This window comes from Urocitellus parryii, chromosome 1 (genome assembly GCF_045843805.1).
Source record: "Urocitellus parryii isolate mUroPar1 chromosome 1, mUroPar1.hap1, whole genome shotgun sequence".
Classification (NCBI taxonomy): domain Eukaryota; kingdom Metazoa; phylum Chordata; class Mammalia; order Rodentia; family Sciuridae; genus Urocitellus; species Urocitellus parryii.
Window position 1 is genome coordinate 179,623,369 of NC_135531.1, and position 19,761 is coordinate 179,643,129.

Genomic DNA, 19,761 nt, shown 5'->3' on the forward strand with positions numbered 1-19,761 from the left:
GGACATAGCATCCCAGAACTGCTCCACACTGAGTCCTCTGAGCTGTGATGGGGTGGGGGCAAATGTATGTTCTCTTCCTGTGGACCTTCTGAGACCCTGCCTCTCCATGTGATATTCTCCATCTGGTCCTGGCCCCAGCTACCACATAACTGTACTTTTAGATGCAATGTGTTCTTAGAAGTCACGCCATAAAGTAGATCATTTTAAAAAAGGGTTCGATTATTGTGTTAGATTGTTCAGAGTGAGGTTGAATCACTGGAGGAAATTGACAAATGGTAAAGCTGTCAGGAAGTAAAATTAGAGTTCTATCAGGCAGTTCCCAGTGAAGAGGGGAGAATGCAATTTCTGTGAATCCTTCATCAACGAAGTGGGTAGAGAGAGAACAGGTTTGGAAAGGAACCTGTTAGGGGACAAGTATTTCCTCTTAGGAAGAGGGCTAGGATTTAAATATGATTAGGAACTCCACCCAGCAACCTCCAAGGAGACCTTTCTTAGAACATGGTATCAAAGACCAAAGTTGATTATTGATTTTGGGGACTACTTTTCCTTGTTGAAGTTTGCTATTCTAGGTTATTGTAGGGCAGTACTGAGATAATTATTATTCAGAATTACTGTTCAATGGGGCTGGAGTTACGTACGAGGCCCTGGGTTTGATCCTCAGCGCCACATATAAATAAATAAATAAATATATATATATTTTAAAAAAGAATTATTGTTCATTAACTAAATCATGCCAAAAGCTAAAATAGGATGCTATTACTTGCTCCTTATTATTCTCTCTCTCTCTCTCTCTCTTTTTTTTTTTGGTTGCAGCACGTTGTCAGCGGGGTACTGGGGTTGAACTTAGGGGCACTGAGCTACATCCCCAGCCCTATTTTGTATTGTATTTAGAGACAGAATCTCACTGAGTTGCTTAGTGCCTTGCTTTTGCTGAGGCTGGCTTTGAACTCATGATCCTCCTGCCTCAGCCTCCTGAGCCCCTGGGATTACAGGCATGCACCTCCGTGCCTAGCTACTATTATTTTTTTATAGCTTCATTGAAATAAAATTCACATGCTGAAAATTTACCCATTTATAGTATATGTAAATGTATATGGGGTACAGATTCATATATACACCCATGTATATACATGAATCTGTACCTCATCCCTTTCTAAGACTGGACAATATTCCTTTGTTTGGATAGACCATATTTTGATCATCCATTCATCAGTGATGGGCATTCAGGTTGTTTCCACCCAAGGGCTGTTTGTGTACATGTTGTTGTGTGAAAGTTTCAGTTTTTATGAACATACACCTGTCAGTGGTATTGTTGGAATCTATGGTACATAAACTTTAGATAGCTTCCATAACAAATCACCACAATTTTAGGGTATGTAAAAATCGAAATTTATTCTCTCTCAGTTCTGGAAGCCGGAGTCCAACCTTAAGGTGTGGGGAAGGTTGCACTCCCTCCCCAGCCTTAGGAGAGACTCTTTCAGGTTCCAGTAGCTCCAGATTTTCCTTGAATTGTGCCTACAATCCTCCAATCTCGGTCTCCATCCTCACATGGCCTTTTCCTCTGCCTCCCTGTGTCCTCTTCTTCTTGGAAAAAGTTAATTGTCATTGAATTTAGTGCCCACTCGGGTAATCCAGGATGATCCTGTCTAAGATCCTTAACTTTACGTCTGTAAAGACCTTTTTTCCTATAATGTCACATTCACAGTCTCTAGGGATTATAATCTGGGTATCTTTTTTATTTGCAATTTTCTCATGACTAATAATGTTGAGTGCCTCTTTATGAGCTTACTGGCCATTTGTACTTTCCTTAGAGACATACCTATTCAAATCTTTTGTCCATTTTATAATTGTTTATTTTTTATCATTGGGTTTTAAGAGTTCTTTATTCTAGATAAAAATTATTTATCAGATATTTGACTTGCAATTATTTTATCCCATTCTATGGGTTGTTTTCTAACTCTCTTGATGATGTCCTTTGTAGCACAAGTTTTTAATTTGGATGAAGTCCAATCTATCTGATTTTTCTCTTGTTACTTCTGCTTTTGGTGTCATATCTAAGGACACATTGACAAATCCAAGGTCATAAGGCTTTACACCTGTTTTCCTCTAAGAGTTTTATAGGTTTAGCTCTTAAATTTAGGTATGTAGATCACTCTAATTTGTGTGTATTGTATGGGTGGGGATTCAACTTCAATCTTGTTCATGTTCTAGTATTTTTGTTAAAAAAAAAAAAGAATACTTTCCCCCATTGAGTGGACTTAACACTTTTGTTGAAAAATCAATTGACTATTGAAAATCAACTGGACTCTGTTCCACTCTGCCAATCTGTATACCTTATGATAATGGTGTTACAACACTTGATAACTAGAGTTCATAGTAAGTTTTTAAACCAGGAAGTATCAATGCTCCTGTTCTTTTTTTAAGATCGTTTTAAGTATTCTGAGTTCCACAATCTCATATTAATGTTGGGACCACCTTGTCAATTTCTGGAGAAAAAAAAGCATAACTCAGATTTTGATATGAGTCACATTGAATCAATTTGGGGAATATTGCAATCTTAATGTGAAATCACAATTCTTTCTTATGATAGATGTTTCATAACTTTTGTCACTAGCTTTAGGGTATTTTCCACCTAAAGGATGATGTAGGGCAGAAGGACTCACCTTCCATAACATAGAATCACATAAGGGCCTGTTTGCTAAGATTCCCTTGGTTTTAAGAAATACTGATATTCTTTACTGGATGACATTATTAGAGTTAATAATTACCTGGTAATTTAAAAAAAGTTATTATGCCAAAATATTACCAATAACACGATTCTTTTGAGTAATAGCATTTTAAAACTGCCTTTGTGTGTGCATGTGTGTGCATGCTTAGAATAATGTCAATGATTCTAATAATGTCACTAAATTTAAAATTGTTTTGCCCTCTTCATAATTTTAATCATATTAATTATATACTTTTCTATTCATTTCTCTGATTGACTTTTTTGTTTCTCTGATTGATCTTTTTTGTCTATTACTCTGTCTCCGATGAAGTATATTATTATGTTTTTAATAGAATTGAAAATTTTCTTATGTTTAATTCTACACATAATAAAGCATCTATTATATGCTAAGCAAAGTGTTGAAGCATTATAAGGAAGGTTAAGGTGCACAAAATCAAGGTTTCCAAGTAGTTGAAGATATTAAGAAAACAACCAAACAACTTGAACATGATACTAGACAAGCAAGGTGGTATAGTATAGGAAACAAAAAGAAAATCCTCTGTGGCTATAAGGCAGCACGTCACCCAATCAGGAGGGTTTACAAGGCTTAGGAAGGAGATGCTGTGTGTGATAGCTAAGAAGCAAAATGGGAGTGGGGAGAAGACATTCAAGGCGTGGAGAAAGACATGGCAAGAAGCTTAGGGTGAGCTGTGGTGTGGCATATTTGGAGGCCAGTATGCAATCTGGTTAACCTGGGTTGTAGGACTTGTGGAGGGAAGTAATGATGGATAAGGTAGGGAATGTGGATTCAGATGAAAATAGAAATAAAGAGCATGAATATAATTTTTATAGCAGGGGAGGATAAGTGTTTTTTAGCAGAAAAATGTTGCACTTGAGAAAATGGAAGTCCATTCCATGGACTATTAGAGATGGATGTGGTTCTCAACCTTTTCTTTCATTATTATCCTTAAGGAAACATTATTGAGAGAAATAAAATATTAAGGAATAAGATTTTGTTAGGTAGGGTTGAGCTTTGGAATGTCCCAAACCATTGCAATATTTACTTCCCGAGAATCAAATCTTTTCTCCTCTTGTGGGTGATCTTACTCCCACTGAGCATGCCTGGGAACCTAGAGAGTATGATTTAATTGTTGAACAAGGTGATATCTCAACTCTGCTCCACTCTGCTGAACAGAGGCCATGTCCCTCTTCTATATTGCTACTTCCCCTGTACCCAGCACAGTGCCTAACACAGAAGGCAATAACACTTGTGAAGGAATGATATTGAACTCATTTTCTTGGAAGAGATTTATTACCTTCTAGGGGTGCTGGGTTCATTGTCTCTGCTCAGCAAAGAATTGAAGAACAGGACACAGAGATAGAAAAGCAGCAGGTTTGTTGCAAAAGCGACAGAAACAAACTTTTCCAAAGACAAAGGGCCCCAGAGCTGGGAATCCAGTGGGGGAGTTTTGGCCTATTCTTTTTATGGAATTTCCTCCTTCGTTTATCTCCTCCCTGTCCATGCGCTCCTCACTGTTATTGATTGGTCCCCCTGTCATGTGTCTGTTTTAGTTTTTCTATGGATCCCCTGCTTAGGAGCACAAGTATAGAAGTGTCAGTCTGATTGGGTTCCCGGCTTATCCACAAGCACTTTTGTCAGCCAGGAAGTTGACCTCGTGAGAAGACCCTCTCCACACTCCTTTGCTCTGGCCCCGCCCTCAACCTCCCCACTGGCCATCTGGCCTGGCTGCCCAAGCCTGCTACATCTCCCTCAGATTGACTTGGCAAAGACTCACTAACTCCAAGCAAATCCAGTGTAAAGTCTAAATAATCATACTACATCTATCAGACATTAAAACAAACAGAAATAGATAATAGATACAAGTGCAAAATGATCTCAGCATAATAACATTCTGGGAGATATTGGGACTGCCACCAGCAAAGTCAAGAGGAAGCCGAAGGCAGTTACCTCAGGAGTCTTGCCCAGCAAGGGGGAAAATCCAACTCTGCTTTCATCTTGGTTTTCTAAAGGAAACTATGCAAATTGCCCTAGAATAGAATGATTGAATGTGTGTTTAACACCACAATGAATTGTTTATTAATGTTTGATTTCCATGCAGACCTGGTTAAAGGATTTGAAACATTTTCACTTGCTTTCATATTAAAATGAGTGCTTCAGTTTATTTTGAAATTTGAAATAATGGTCCCCAGTTTTCTTAAAACCATGGCTTTTTTTTTATTCCTTTTCCTCTCTATGGAGAGATTTTTGCCTGGAAAATTATATATATATGGAGTAAATAATCCATCAATTTTCCTAGGAGACTACTAGTGTTTCTGTTGACAGCCACAAACAAAATTGTTGGCTTAAATAAGTGAACCATTCTTTCTAGAGTAATATTAGTTTTCAATTTCCTATTACACAGTCTTTAGAGACCCTCCAGCAGGATCTTGCTTCTCAAAATTAGAGCCATGAATCCCAATGGCTTCCCCTCATTTTATGGGGATAGGAAGTATGGGAGCCACAGAAAAACACGGTCCTTTCTAGAGCATTAATTTTACTATCACAGTTTAGAGAAGTACAATACAAAGCAGCATGCATTTTAAGATAAAACACCTTAAGGAACTCACAGCGCTGCTTAAAATTGGCCCCAGATCCTCGGGATGAAGAAGTAACCTTCTCTGAGAAGCTTTGCCACAGAGGATGCATCTATCCAATGACCCTAACTTGGAGACTGAGAGGTTGTGTTTGGAAACCTACTACCAGAGGTGCTTAGGGTTGGAGGTGAGCCTCCACCCACCCCAGGGCAAGACTTTCCTGGAGGGCAGGTTCACTGCCCTGGGAGGAACACACTCACCCATGGGAGGCAGAAGGGAGTGAGGACAGCGCTGAGCCCCTGTGGGCCGAAGAAGGGTCTCTTCCCCTTCCACCACTGCAGGCTTCCATCTACCAGGGAAACCACGGACCCAGCCCTTCCGTCTCAACTGATTTCCATTTCACTTTGCATCTCCAGAAGAAGCTGAGGTCTTTCTTCCTCTTCCTGAACTCCTCTCACCTAAGTATCTAACTTCTGAGTTTGTTGTTTCTTTCTCTATTGATTTAAGTGGATAATTCCAGATCAAGAATCACTCAAAGGTGAATATGGGAAAGTGTCGTCCAATAATGTGTCTTTTACCATCATGGATAGGATCTATATTATTTTATTGTTGAGAAAATCATCTAGTGTTTTCTTACTGCTATTTTTTGAATTTGCTTAATAATACAGATATCATCATCTCAGACTCCTAATGTCCCACCTTCATGTTCAAAGGGTTAGTGGGTGTATTTGGATTTGCTCTGCCACACTCAGGCTGGAGGAAGGGTCAGGCATTTTTATTTTTCTAATTCCAAACCTGGGTCATCTCTTGCCTATCAGTGCTGGATTATCCGCAGGCTCAGGGGCTCTGGTTCCTGTCCTCCTTGGGACATTTCAGGAATACTGGAGTAACTGAGCCAGCCCAGCAGCTCCAAGACAGATCTCTGTCTTTTACCTGTGATGTCACTTGTTGCAAATTGACCTAAGCTAGCAAGGTTACTTGTAATTGTTGGGTGGATATTGGTAGTGACACTGAGGGGAGGTGGGGCCATAGGTCGCAGCAGCCTGGCTACCTGGTAGTGTGCTGCAGTGAAAACAAGCACAGGTGCAGCATCCCTAATCTGAAGATCCAAAATCTGAAATGCTCTACTGTGTGAGACTTTCTGAGCACTGACATGACACCACGGACGGAAAATTCTACGCCGTGAAACTTTGCTTCCTGCATAAAATTATTTAAAATATTGTATAAAATTCAAACAGTAATCAATGCTGGAGAGAGTATGGAGAAAAAGGAACATTTTTACACTTTTGGTGTTGTAAATTAGTACAATGACTGCGGAAATCTGTATGGAGATTCCTTAAAAGTCTAGGCATGGAACCACCATATGACCCAGCTATGCCACTCCTCCGTATTTATTCTAAAGAATTAAAGTCATCTTACTACAGTGGTATATGTATGCCTGTGTTTATAGCAGCACAATTCATGGTAGCCAAACTATAGGTGTCCATCAGTGGATAAATGGATAAAAAAATATGGTATATATACACAAGTTTTATTCAGCCATGAAAAAGAATGAAATTATGGCATTTGCAGGACAGTGGATGGAACTTGAGAATGTTGTGTTAAATGAAATATGCCAAACTCAAATGTCATATGTTTCCTCTTGTATGTGGAAGAGAAGGGGGGATAAAAAGGTGTAGGGAGATCTCATTAAAATTGAAGAAAGGTCAGTAGAGTACAGGAAGGGAACCAGAGTATAGGAGAAGAAAATGGGAAATATTGGGGAATTATATTGGCCAAATTATATTACTATTTTGTGCACATATAAATATGGCACAACAAATCCCACCATTATATACAACTATAATGCACCAATAAACAACTGGAAAAAAAAAAGAACTTGAAAAAAAATTCCATACTCTTTTCTCTTTCTCTTAAACCCTGATAATATGACAGATGAAAAATAGTATCTCATTGTTCTAATTTGTATTTCTCTAACTTTTCATCTCCCCTATAAATGGCACCAAATTATTGTTGTTTGCTTTCAATTGTTTGCTTATAAAAGTAGATCTATATAATAGATATATATTTTATATATTTATATGATAGATCTAGCTAATCGATGCAGTACTACTATTGAGCGCCTGAACTGTGCTTTGTTAGAATTGATATGCTCTAGAGGCTGGGGTTGTGGCTCAGTGGTAGAGTGCTTGCCTCACATGTAGAAAGCACTGGGTTCAATCCTCAGCACCACATAAAAAAATAAAATAAAATAAAGCTATTGTGTCTATCTACAACTAAAAATATATTTTTTAAAAAGAATTGATATGCTGTAAGTATTAAATAGTCACTGGGTTTTAAAAACTTAGTACAAACTAAAGAATATAAAATATTAATAATTTTACATTGATTATATACTGAAATGGTAATAATAAGGAGGTATTGAGTTGTTAAATGTTATTAAAATAAAGTGTTATTAAAATTAAAAAACATGAGGGCTGGAGATGTGGCTCAGCAGTAGAGTGCTTGCCTGGCACATGTGAGACCCTCTCCATTTAGAATGGTGTTGGCCTGGGGCTTAGTTAGCATAGATAGCTTTTATGATATTGAGATATGTTCCTATTATCCCTAGTTTTTCTAGTGTTTTGAACATGAAGTGGTGCTGTATTTCATTGAACGCTTTTTCTGCATCAATTGAGATGATCATAAGGTTCTTATTTTTAAGTCTATTGATGTGATGAATTACATTTATTGATTTCCATATGTTGAACCAACCTTGCCTCCTTGGAATGAACCCCACATGATCATGGTGTACTATCTTTTTGTTATGTTTTTGTATGCAATTTGTAAGAATTGTATTGAGAATTTTTGCATCTATATTCATTAGAGCTATTGGCCTGATGTTTTCTTTTTTTGATGTGGCTTTGCCTGGTTTTGGAATCAGGATGATATTGGCCTCATAGAATGAATTTGAAAGTGCTCCTTATTTTTTTGTTTCTTGAAATAAATTGAAGAGTATTGGTACTAGTTCTTATTTAAAGGTCTTGTAGAAGTCAACTGTGTATCCATCCAGTCCTGGGCTTTTCTTGGTTGATAGGCTTTTGATGGCTTCTTCTATTTTGTTGCTTGAAATTGATCTGTTTAAATTGTGTATATCATCCTAAATCAATTTGGGCAAATCATATGGTTCTAGAAATTTGTTGATGCCTTTGATATTTTCTATTTTATTGGAATACAAGTTTTCAAAATAATTTCTAATTATCTTCTGTATTTCTGTAGTGTCTGTTGTGATATTTCCTTTTTTATCACATATGTTAGTAATTTGAGTTTTCTCTCTCCTTAGCATGGCTAAAGGGTCTGTCAATTTTATTTAATTTTTCAAAGAACCAACTTTTCTTCTGTCAATTTTTTCAATTATTTGTTTAAATTTTATTGATTTCAGCTCTGATTTTAATTATTTCCTATCTTCTGCTTTTGGTGTAGATTTGATTTTATTTTTCTAGGGCTTTGAGATGTAATGTTAAGTCATTTATTTGTTGACTTTTTCTTCTTTTAAGGAATGAACTCCATGCAGTGAACTTTCCTCTTAGAACTGCCTTCATAGTGTCCCAGAGATTTTAATTTGTTGTGTCTGTGTTCTTATTCACCTCTAAGAATTTTTAAAATCTCCTCCCTGATGTCTTCTGCAACCCATTGTTCATTCAGTAGCATATTATTTAGTCTCCAGATATTGGAATGGATTTTATTTCTTATTTCTAAGATCCTTATTCATTGATTTCAAATTTCATTCCATTATTATCTAATAGAATGCAGGATAGTATCTCTACTTTTTTGAATTTGCTAAGAGTTGCTTGGTGGCATAATATATGGCCTACTTTAGAGAAGGATCAATGAGCTGCGGAGAAGAAAGTGTATTCACTCGTTGAAGGATGAAATATTCTCTATATGTCATCCAAAATTATCATGTTGTGGTCTATTTGACTCTTGAACTTAAGAAGAGTTTGTTTGATGAACGTAGATGCTCCATTGTTTGGGGCATACATATTTATCATTGTTAAGTCTTGTTTGTGTGTGGCTCCCTTGAGCAATATGAAATGTCCTTCTTTATCCTTTTTGATTGACTTTAGCTTGAAGTCTACTTTATTTGATGAGGATGGAAACCCCTGCTTGCTTCTGCAGTCCATGTGAGTGGTATGATTTTTCCCAACTCTTCACCTTCAGTCTGTGAATGTCTTTTTCTATGAGATGAGTCTCTTGGAGGCAGCATATTGTTGGGTCTATTTTTTTGATCCAATCTACTAGTCTATGTCTTTTGATTGGTGAGTTTAGGCCATTAGCATCCAGGGTTATTATTGAGAAATGATTTCCAGCCATTTTTGTTTATTTTTGGTATTTAATGTGACTTGGTTTCTCCTCTGATTAGATTTTCCTTTAGTGTAATCCCTCTCTCTGCTGATTTTCTTCATTGTTTTTCATTTCCTCTTTGTGGAATATTTTGCCAAGGATGTTCTGTAGTGCAGGATTTCTAGTTGTAAATTCTTTTAACTTTTGTTTATCACAGAAAGTTTTTATTTCATCATCAAATCTAAAGCTTAAATTTGCTGGATATAAGATTCTTGGTTGACTTCCATTTTCTTTTAGAGCTTGGTATGTGTTGTTCCAGGATCTCCTGGCTTTGAGGGTCTGGGTTGAAAAGTCTGCCAAGATATGAATTGGTCTCCCCCTATATGTGATCTCTTGCAGCTTTTAAGATTCTATCTTTATTCTGTATGCTAGGCATTTTCACTATAATCTGCCTTGGTGTAGATCTATTGTAATTTTGTATATTTGGTGTCCTGTAAGCCTCTTGTATTTGGTTTTCCAATTCATTCTTCATGCTTGGGAAATTTTCTGATATTATCTCCTTGAAGAGATTGTACATTCCTTTGGTTTGAATCTCTGTGTCTTCCTCTATCCCAGTAACTCTTAGATTTGGTCTTTTGATGCCGTCCCATAATTCTTGGATATTCTATTCATAGTTTTTATTATCTTCACTGTGTGGTCAACTTGTTTTACAGATTGTATACTTTGTCTTCTGATGTTCTGTCTTCCAAGTGATCTAGTCTGTTGCTTATGCCTTCTATTGAGTTTTTTATTTGGTTTATTGTTTCCTTCATTTCAAGGATTTCTGACTGATTTTTTTTTCAGAGTCCCTCTTTCTTGAAGTAATCTTTTGCTACCTGTATTTGCTCTCTTATCTCTTTGTTGGAGTGATCCATTTTTGCCTGTATTTGCTCTTTTAGGTCATTCTTTAATCACAGATCATTTTAACTATGAACCTTCTGATCTCCTTCTCTGACATTTCATCAACTTCACTGTCCATGGGTTCTATTATTATAGTGTCCTGGTTTGTTTGGGGCACTTGCTCCCTTGTTTTTTCATGTTGTCTATGTGTCTTCCTTTCTTGCAGTGTAGATCTGAGATATTACAGTTGCTTCCCTATATTCTTGTAGTACCCATGCAGATTGTCTGTACCTCACCTTGATGTTGGGCTTCCAGATCCTGCTGGTGTCCCTTAATGTATGCTACTCAACGAAAAGTGGTGGGAGCAATAGCCAAGGTAACTCAAGATAATGGTGGAGGTGCCCCCAAGATGGATGCAATGTCTTACAGAGATGGGGCCTCCCATTCTCTTTGGGATGCCTGCTCTGAGATGCAGCAGCTTCTAGGCCATGTCTGTTGTCAAAACGTAGGGATTACTGTGTGGGGATGGCTATGGTGATGTCTGCAGTGTCTCAAGGTGGAAGTGGGTTAGGCTTAGGCTCCCAGGTGGCAAACTCAGACCTACCCTGGGCCTGGGTCCCACATATGTTGGTGTGGGCAGATCTGGGCCCTGCCTGAGCTCCCACAATAGTCTGCTGGTTGGAAGAGGCAGTCCAGAGAGTAGCTGCCGGTGGGTGGATGGACTTGGGCCTACTGTGAGCCTAAGTCCCACTCAAGTCGGTAGGACCTTATTTATTTATTTATTTGTACGTGGTCCTGTTGAGGATCAAACCCAGTGCCTCACACATGCTAGGCAAGCACTCTGCCACTGAGCCACAACCCCAGGACCCGCAGGATTTCACTGGATTCTGAGGTTGGCTTTGAATTTGCAATCCTCCTGCCTCAGCCCCCCAGCCACTGGGATTACAGGGCTGTACCACCATGCCCAGCTAAGTCTTTTTAAAAGTTAAAAAAATAGGGGGCTGGGGTTGTGGCTCAGTGGTAGAGCACTTGCCTTGCAGGTGTGAGGCGCTGAGTTCAATCCTGAGCACCACATAAAAATAAATAAGAGTGGGGCCGGGGTAGTGGCTCAGTGGTAGAGTGCTCGCCTAGCATGCTTGAGGCACTGGGTTCAATCCTCGGCACCACATAAAAACAAACTAATGTATACACATTTAAAAAAAAAAACAACTAAAGATACATAAGTAAATAAATGTTTTTAAAAATAAATAAATAAGAGTATTCTGCCCATCTATGACTAAAAAATATTTTAAAAAGTATAAACCCTGAAATTCCCTTAAACAAGATGAGACATCACTAATCATAGAGATGAATTTGCAATAGATGAAATACTGTCCTAACTGCATCTTTTTCTCACCAGCACCTGGTCAATATTTCTGATGAAGACACACATGTTCATATTTTACCTCCACAAACCAAATTCTTCCAGATCAGCTATGTGAAAAAGGTAGGCATCGCGGGATCACCTGTCCTCATGGGTCACCTGCCCTCCCACACTCTTCTCTGCTGGGTTGTGGTTTCCTGTGTCTCCAACCTGCTGGGGTGGGAGCATAGCATGTTGTCACCACAGTGCTGCTGTCTGTGAGCCTGGTGTTTGTCCCAACAAGAGCCTACCTGCTTTCCAGGAACACCACCTGGTCCCTGGCTTGTCCCTCATGGTCACCATTACCTTTTCTCCTGATGAGTGGCGATACTATTATGACTGCATCCGCATTCACTGTAAGGTAAGTTTCTTAAAATTGCATTTTTGTTGGGGTGGGGAGGAAGAAAGAAATGCAATGACCGGTCAGAGCTCTCTTAGCCTTGGCTGGGCAGTCCAACTGGCCGGGAAGGAGTGGCCCAGTGATGGACACCCAAGGTGGGAGGTTGTTAGGCTGCTAGAAACCTGGTAGGTTCAGGATTCACTGTGTGCTGCCATGTCCTGATAGAAACCTCCTTTATTGTGTGGGACTGGGAGGTGGTAAAGACTTGAACACTCTCCTTAAAGTGCTCGGCTGAAAAATCAACACACACCCAAGTTGTGATCATAAAAACAGGGGCAGCCTTCAGGGCCTGTGGGGAGTTGGAGCCTGGTGGCCTGACCCCCAGATGGCTGCACGGTTCGGTTTGTCCGTATGCATCTGTTCTAGGTCTCCTCATTCACCCTTCTGCCTCTAGCCAGAGCCAGCTCCACATGTTGTCCATTTTCTTAAAACTGCCACCTCCACCCACCCTTTCTCCATACTGCAGAGAATCTAGGAGCTTGAGAAGCCTCAAAGTCAAGAGCATTCTTTATGTTTCAAAAGTAAAATGGAGGGACCAGGGTTGCAGCTCAGTGGTAGAGCACTTGCCTAGCATGTGTGAGGCACTGGGTTCGATCCTTAGCACCACATAAAAATAAATAAATACAATAAAGGTATTGTGTCCATCTACCACTAACAAAAATATTTTAAAAATCTTTAAAAAAAAAGTAAAATGGAAGAGTAGTGTTCAGTTTCTTTTTTGTTTTTCCTTTTTAAGCAATACTCTTATTATTTACTATCTGTACCAAAAGGTGACTTGTCTTTGGTTTTCCTTGTTGAAGACAGAATAAAAATTTGCCACCTTAATTTTTATGGCATTACCTCACTGGCTCATGTCATCATATCAGAGATGATTTCCCATGGGAGACAGCAAGAACCTTAGGCCCAAGACACCGCAAATATTTTAGATCAAGAAACACGTTTCCTTACGATTGTGACAAACCATTTGTTGTTATTTGGAGATTCCATTTAAAAAAAAGAAGCATAAAAATGAAACCAGAATATTGTTTTCAGAAAGAATATTCTGTACTCAGTAGAAGAAAAATTCCTAGAATGGGCATTGTACAGAGTACTAGGGTACATTTCCAGCCACCCACATATAATAGTGCTAATAATAACACCTCATATTTATGCAGTACTTCTAAGTTTTTAAGATTTTCATCCACTTTAATTCTTAAAAACACCTTTTAGGAAAGGCATGATTGTCTCCATTTTACACAGGAAGAAATAGATCCAGAGAGAATAAAGGTCTTGCTCAAGGTCAAACATTATGCAGAACTGGAAGCAAGTTTCTGGGCTCTCTTGCCAGTAATTTTTTTTACTATTCTGTGATGTTTAGATCAGAGATTCTGTGCTGGTTTCTCTTTCCCTCAGGTCATCAGTGATGATCTTTTGAGCTTGTGATCTTTTGAGCTAGAAGCAGACAGGTTATCATCATTATATCTATGTGGGACATGATTAGCTTTCTTGGTAATAATGAACATCATTTCAGTGAATTTCCTTCACTTTTTTATGGCTAAAAAAACCCCTCAATATTTGTAATGTCGCACTTACACACTGAAGTTTCTTAAGGAATTTTTTTAGATGATTAAAAAATAAGATAGAAAATAAGGCATCTTCAAATTGGTCTTTAAAGGTTATAGTTTTCAGAATGTCAAACTTGACTTTCTTCTCATTAATTTTAGGGGGATGACACTTTGCTTGTCCCTATCCATGCTTATCCTGTCATGAACACACTGGACTTTCCCAAGTTTATAAATCTATCAAATGTCCTCCTTGGTAAAAGGTGAGTTACAAAAAGGAACCAGAAAAAGGTCATAGGATTGAAAAGTTAAGAGATGCTTACACAAAGGAAAACTTAGACTTGTGTCCTTCTAGTGAAAGTTCATCTTTCTACCTGAATTAGACTGGGCTTTTATCTGCAAAAAGCAAAAACCAACAAACAAACAACAACAACAACAAAAAAAAAAACAGACAAAAAGTCAAATTATTGTAACAAAGAAAGGGAATGCACTGGGTTATTTGATTGAAAGGTGCAGGGGAGGTCTTCAGGCATGGCTGGAGGTAGGGGGTTTAAATTCCCTTGTGGGAACCTTTTTCTCCCCATGTCCTGGTTCTGCTGTCCTCTGCTTCCTTCTCAACAGGTCCTCACTCATTGGGGAAAGACAGCTACTGATCCTTGCCTGGCAACAGGAGAGATTGAGGGGCTAGAGGAATTGGGGTTGTCAAGCAGAAACTCAGGATTGCGTCTTACTGGACCAACTCTGATCATATGCTCATCTGTTAACCAGCCTGCTTTTAGATGAAGGGAGGGCAGACAACAGTCATTCACCGCAGGAGCCAGATCTCAGATTCTCTCCTTCTTGTTGGAAAAAATAGTTAATGATTCCATTTTTTGAAATTTAATTATGTCTTATTTTTTTTTTGGTAAATACTTATTAAATGCCTATTACCAGCCCTTGTGCTCTAAGGATATAAAGAAGTTGGATATTGAGCTACTGGATATTGGTATATAATGGTCATGCCAGTTGCTAAAATATCAAAATGCTTCTGATAATACTAGTTGGTTACTATCTGTACCAAAAGGTGACTTATCTTTGGTTTTCCTTGTTGAAGACAGAATAAAAGTTCGCCAACTTAATTTTTATAAATTGATGGCGTTACCTCACTGGCTCACGTCCTCATATTGGAGATGATTTCCCATGGGGGAGAGAAAGAATTTTAGGCCCAAGACACTGCAGATATTTTAGATCAAGAAAACATTTTCTTAAGATTGTTGGGAAATAATGCTGTCCTGCGTCCCATCTCTTCACCCAGCTGGCAGCTTCTCCCCTGCCCGCTACCTCCCGGGGATTCAGCTACTAAGGAATTCACACCCAGCGACTTGGGGGCTGGGAGGCACCTGCAGCCCTGGGCTCCATGGGTCCACTCTGACCGATGGCTGCCTGTGAGTGCTGAGTGGGTGATATTCGAACATCATCCATGGTTCTGCAGGTGTCCGAGTCCAACGGGAGTGGGACCTGTCCTCAGATAATGACACCATTCTAAGTGCAGTGGTAGAGACACACACACAGGGAGCTGGGTGGGCCAGAGAGGGAGCACTCGGCTCTGACTGGGGAGATGCAGAAAGTCCTTAGTGGCACAAGAAGCGACATCTGGGTTATCCGAGGATGGCACTCCAAGCAGGAAGAGAGCATCTACGAAGCCATGGTGCAGCAGGGTAGGGACTGCATCTTGTCAGTGATGAGGGGTCCTGAAGGGTTAGGCCTCATCCTGTAGTTGGTCACAGGCCCAGAGGTGGCCAAAGTCTGTGGGCTTCAGCAGGCCTAGGGGACAGGAGCAGAGACAAGTGAGCCGCAGGCAGTGTGGAGCAGGGGTGCCTAGCACTGAAGGCCTGGGACCTCCATTAGCGTGAGGAGCAACAGGAATCCTTGGAGTGGCGCGGAAACCAACGCACATGAGCTGTAGAGTTCTTCTTTTTAGTACCACCTGTTGTACTGAGCGGAACTCCAGAATTTAGCTCCTGTGTGACTCTCTTCTCTTCCCGTACCTTGCACCTTCCTGGTGAGTTTCTGACTCAACATCTCTGTTTACTTTTGTTTTAAAACAACTCCTTAAAAATTGTTAAGTGAATAATACATATAAAAGAGGATGATAATCTGTACACTTTAAAGAATAAAAATAACGAATACTTATTATTAGGCATAAAACATGGCCGGTAGCTGTGTAGTCACTATTTTGAATCTTGTGATTCAAAATTTTGTTCCCTGAAATTTACTTTAACAGTTTTGACACATATGCCCCCAATAATGCATTCTGTAGTTTTGCCCATTTTTGATCTTTCTATAGATGGAATTGTGCTACGCATAAATTCTTTGGTAACTTGCTGCTTTCCTCCATTGTGTTTTGGTGGTTTAGCTACATAAATGCGCTAGCTATACTTCACTGTGGTGCCAGGTTCCCTACCACATTTTTTATCCACTCTACTGCTTATGGATTATGGGTTATTCTCACTATTGTTTTTTTCTGTATTGGACACTGATCTTGTGCATTTTTGCACATGGCTCATGGGGCACATGTTCTGGAGTTTCTTCTCCAGGTCACATACCTAGAAGTGGAATTGCAGGTCACAGCACAGGTTCATTGTTGATGTGCAATGCCACCGTTTTCCAAAATGGTTACGTGCATTGACACACCAACTCAGTGCATGAGAATCCTCATGTCTCCTACCTAATTACTCTTGTTAGTCAGATTTTTGTCACAAAATAAAATACCTAAGAAAAGCAACTTAAAGGAGGAGAGCTTTATTTGGGCTCAGTTTCAGAGGATTCGGTCCGTGGTTGGTCAGCTCCATTGCTTTGGGCCTAGCTGAAGCACATCATGGTGGAAGGGTGTGGCAGAGGAGGCTGCCCAGCTCATGACAGCCAGGAAGCAGAGAGGGCAAGAGTGAAGAAGGGACTGGGACATGAAACGCCTTCAGGGCATACTGCACACGACCTACTTCCTTAAAATAGGTCCCACTTCCTACACTTTAGACCACCTCCCAATAAGGCCATCAGCTACAACCCATCAACAGATCAGTCTGTTCATGAGGTCAGAGCTCTCATAATCCAGTCGCTTCCCAGTAGCTGCCCTCTGAGCACTGATGCACTGGACCAAGCCTTTAATGCATGAGCCTTTGGGGTGGGGGGACATTCCTGATCCACACCATAACAGTTGCCAACAGTGGGTATGAGCAGGCTGTCACAGCCTTGGTGGCATACTTTCCTGGCCCCATAGTCTTCCATTCTGTATTTATTTTCCCAAAAGCATTCTGGAAGCACTCCATGCCAGCACTTCCTCCACCCCTCTCGGCAGCCCTTCCTGACTCCCCACCTCCTTTTCAGGTTAAGCTCCTCTCTAGGGATCCCAAGAACCTAAAAAGGTGGATCTCTCCTCACAGGACCCATGTGAGACCAAATAGCTATTTCCTTTAAGTGAACAAATACAGCAATTTTTTATTAAAATTAAAGTTTCAGGAAACAACTAACTTCCTAGTCTATTAATAATTCTTTCTTCCTTTTCTTCCTCTCCAAAAACTACTTTTTGTTTGGGTCATAAGGCAGGCTTATAAGCTGGAAAAAATAGTTTATTAAATTGTTAAAAATAATATCACTTAGAATGCAGGCATCATCAGTCTCGGGCTCTTAAAATAAAACTGCCCACTTCCTTGGGTCCTTCCTCCAGCTGTTTTGTGTGTAATATTCTTCATTTATAATTGGAATGAAAATTTCAGCTAAACAGTTTATTTGACTAAGTTATTGTTTATAATGGTGTAATATTTTTCAAAAAATCTTTCAAAAGATAAAAACACTACATTTTTCCTCCAGACATTCTGGCAGAAGGCAGCTAAACACAGACTTTACACCCTTTTCTTAGTGACTCTTCACCATGCTATGTTCCATCCAAAATGTGTGGGGACAGGATGGGGATTATTTGAAATAACTTTCACCTAAAATATTATCTATTGATCCTTGGGAATTGAAGGTATTGTCTGGGTAGATCTTTATTCAGCATTCATTTTATTCATTCTTTCATCAAATGCTTCATTCTTTCATCAGGCACAGTGTTAGGTACTGACTTCATTCATTTTCTCTTACTATAACAGAATACCTGAGACTCGGTGAGTTATAAAGAATGGAAGTTTACTCTGACTCAGACAAAGAGAGGCTGCAAAGTCCAAAACATGGTACCAGTATCTGCTCAGCCCATTCTGAAATTATTTGTAGTGACAGTTGGTCAGTAGTAAATGGGAAAGAGGCTGTATGTGGGCCAGACAAAACAGAAGGGGTCCCCTTGCTTTATAACAACTCACTCTCATGGGAAGTAGCCCAGTGGGGCAAAACCAAGAACTTGATTTGGTGAGAATTAACCCAGTCCCACAAGAAAGACATTAATCTCTCTTAACAATCTATTCGCTTCTTGAGGCCACACTCCCAGTACTGCCACAATCAACTTTCAGCATGAGTTTTGGAGGGGACAAACTGTATTCCAGCCCCAGAAGGTAGCAAGGACGCAGAGAAAATTAAGACCTGAACCGTGTTTAAATGGGCAATTCCCATGTCTGACTTAGTGTCTTCTGAGAAAGGTGCTTAGCCGGCCTGCGTGAGGTAAAGTGGGGGCAGGGCGTTGGGGGCACTCAGACAAGATCTCCAGGAGGAAAAGAGGTCTGAGCCGACCTTTGCTGGATAATCAGACAGGAGCCAGCCAAGGGGGGCAGCGGAGGAGTGAAGCACAGCTGCTCCGGGCAGAGCAGTGCCAGGGGTTACGGGTTACGGCACAGGTGTGAAATGGCACAGCATGCCTGGGCTCATCCAGAACATTCTATGATGAGGCACATGTGGCCAGATCCACGGCATGGAGGTAGGGAAAGGTGGAAGGAGAAGGCCTCCTAGCCTTTTCTGGGAAATGCAGATTTAACCCTGAGCCATCACTGAAAGGTTTCCCCTCTGCACATAGAATTGATTTGGACAAAATCATCAGAGGTTATAGGATTTGTGCGTCATACCGCTAATTTTGCTGTCCTACTTTGAAGCTAGCTGCTGGCAGAGCCTCTGTGGGGAAGGACGGCACGTGGGTCCATTTTCTATGAGGGCCTGAGTGGACTAGTTTACATTCATCAACTGTGATTTCTGTGGTTGGATCTGATGGCTGTATTTTTTTTCTTACTGAGATAAAATGTCACGTGGACACTTGCCAACTACCTATAAACAACTTGGAGGCTTCAGATCTGGTAAAATGTACTTTGACAGCCTCTATAAATAACAGAACGTTCCATTCCACTTTCTGTCCAGCAGCTCTGAGTCAAACGCCACATCGTGGGGGGCAGAAGACTTGCAGTTCTCGCAGCGGCTTTGTAAGTGGGTAAGGCCTCACCATGGAGGCCCGGAGAATGCACTAACCCCTCAATACTTTGTGAATCATAGGTGAAACACAATCTACCTTTCCTATAGGTAGAGCATGCTTATGTGAGATATGGAAAGGTTATATCACTCCATTACCACAGTTCTGGAAAGATTTGTGTTTGCCCATCTTGCTCTCTGATTTCTGTGACTGTATTTCTCAGTACTAAATAACTAGCTGGAATCTTCAGCAAACACAGTCAGGTGACCAGTTGTTCTTCCATCAGCTGAGCTCCCCAAGTGACTTTGGTAACCAGCTGCTTAGTGTGATATAGATAAGTGTACCAGAAAGCCACCCAGGGAGGGGATGGGCAGTCCAGGAGTCCAGGAGAGGCCCTATTCTGAACCTGGTCCGTGCGCCCCCACAGCAAGCAGACCATGCACCATCTCAGGGCAGCAGTGGCTGCTTAGGCCCCAGGGCCATATTAACAACACTCACAGAGAAGGTCTCTGGCTACTCAATTCCAAAGCCAGGGTATTTTGATTCCTGGAACTT

At 40.2% G+C, this 19,761-nt stretch overlaps 1 protein-coding gene across 2 annotated transcripts in view; it reads left to right on the forward strand.

Moving 5' to 3' along the window:
- Cfap221 (cilia and flagella associated protein 221) overlaps positions 1-19,761 on the forward strand; it is an 87,896-nt gene that overhangs the window by 3,151 nt on the left and 64,984 nt on the right. For both annotated transcript variants that reach the window (XM_077798197.1, XM_077798198.1), the window contains exons 3-5: positions 11,904-11,990; positions 12,169-12,267; positions 14,010-14,110. In XM_077798197.1, the coding sequence (XP_077654323.1) occupies positions 11,904-11,990; positions 12,169-12,267; positions 14,010-14,110 (287 nt within the window). The remainder of the gene's footprint in view (positions 1-11,903; positions 11,991-12,168; positions 12,268-14,009; positions 14,111-19,761) is intronic.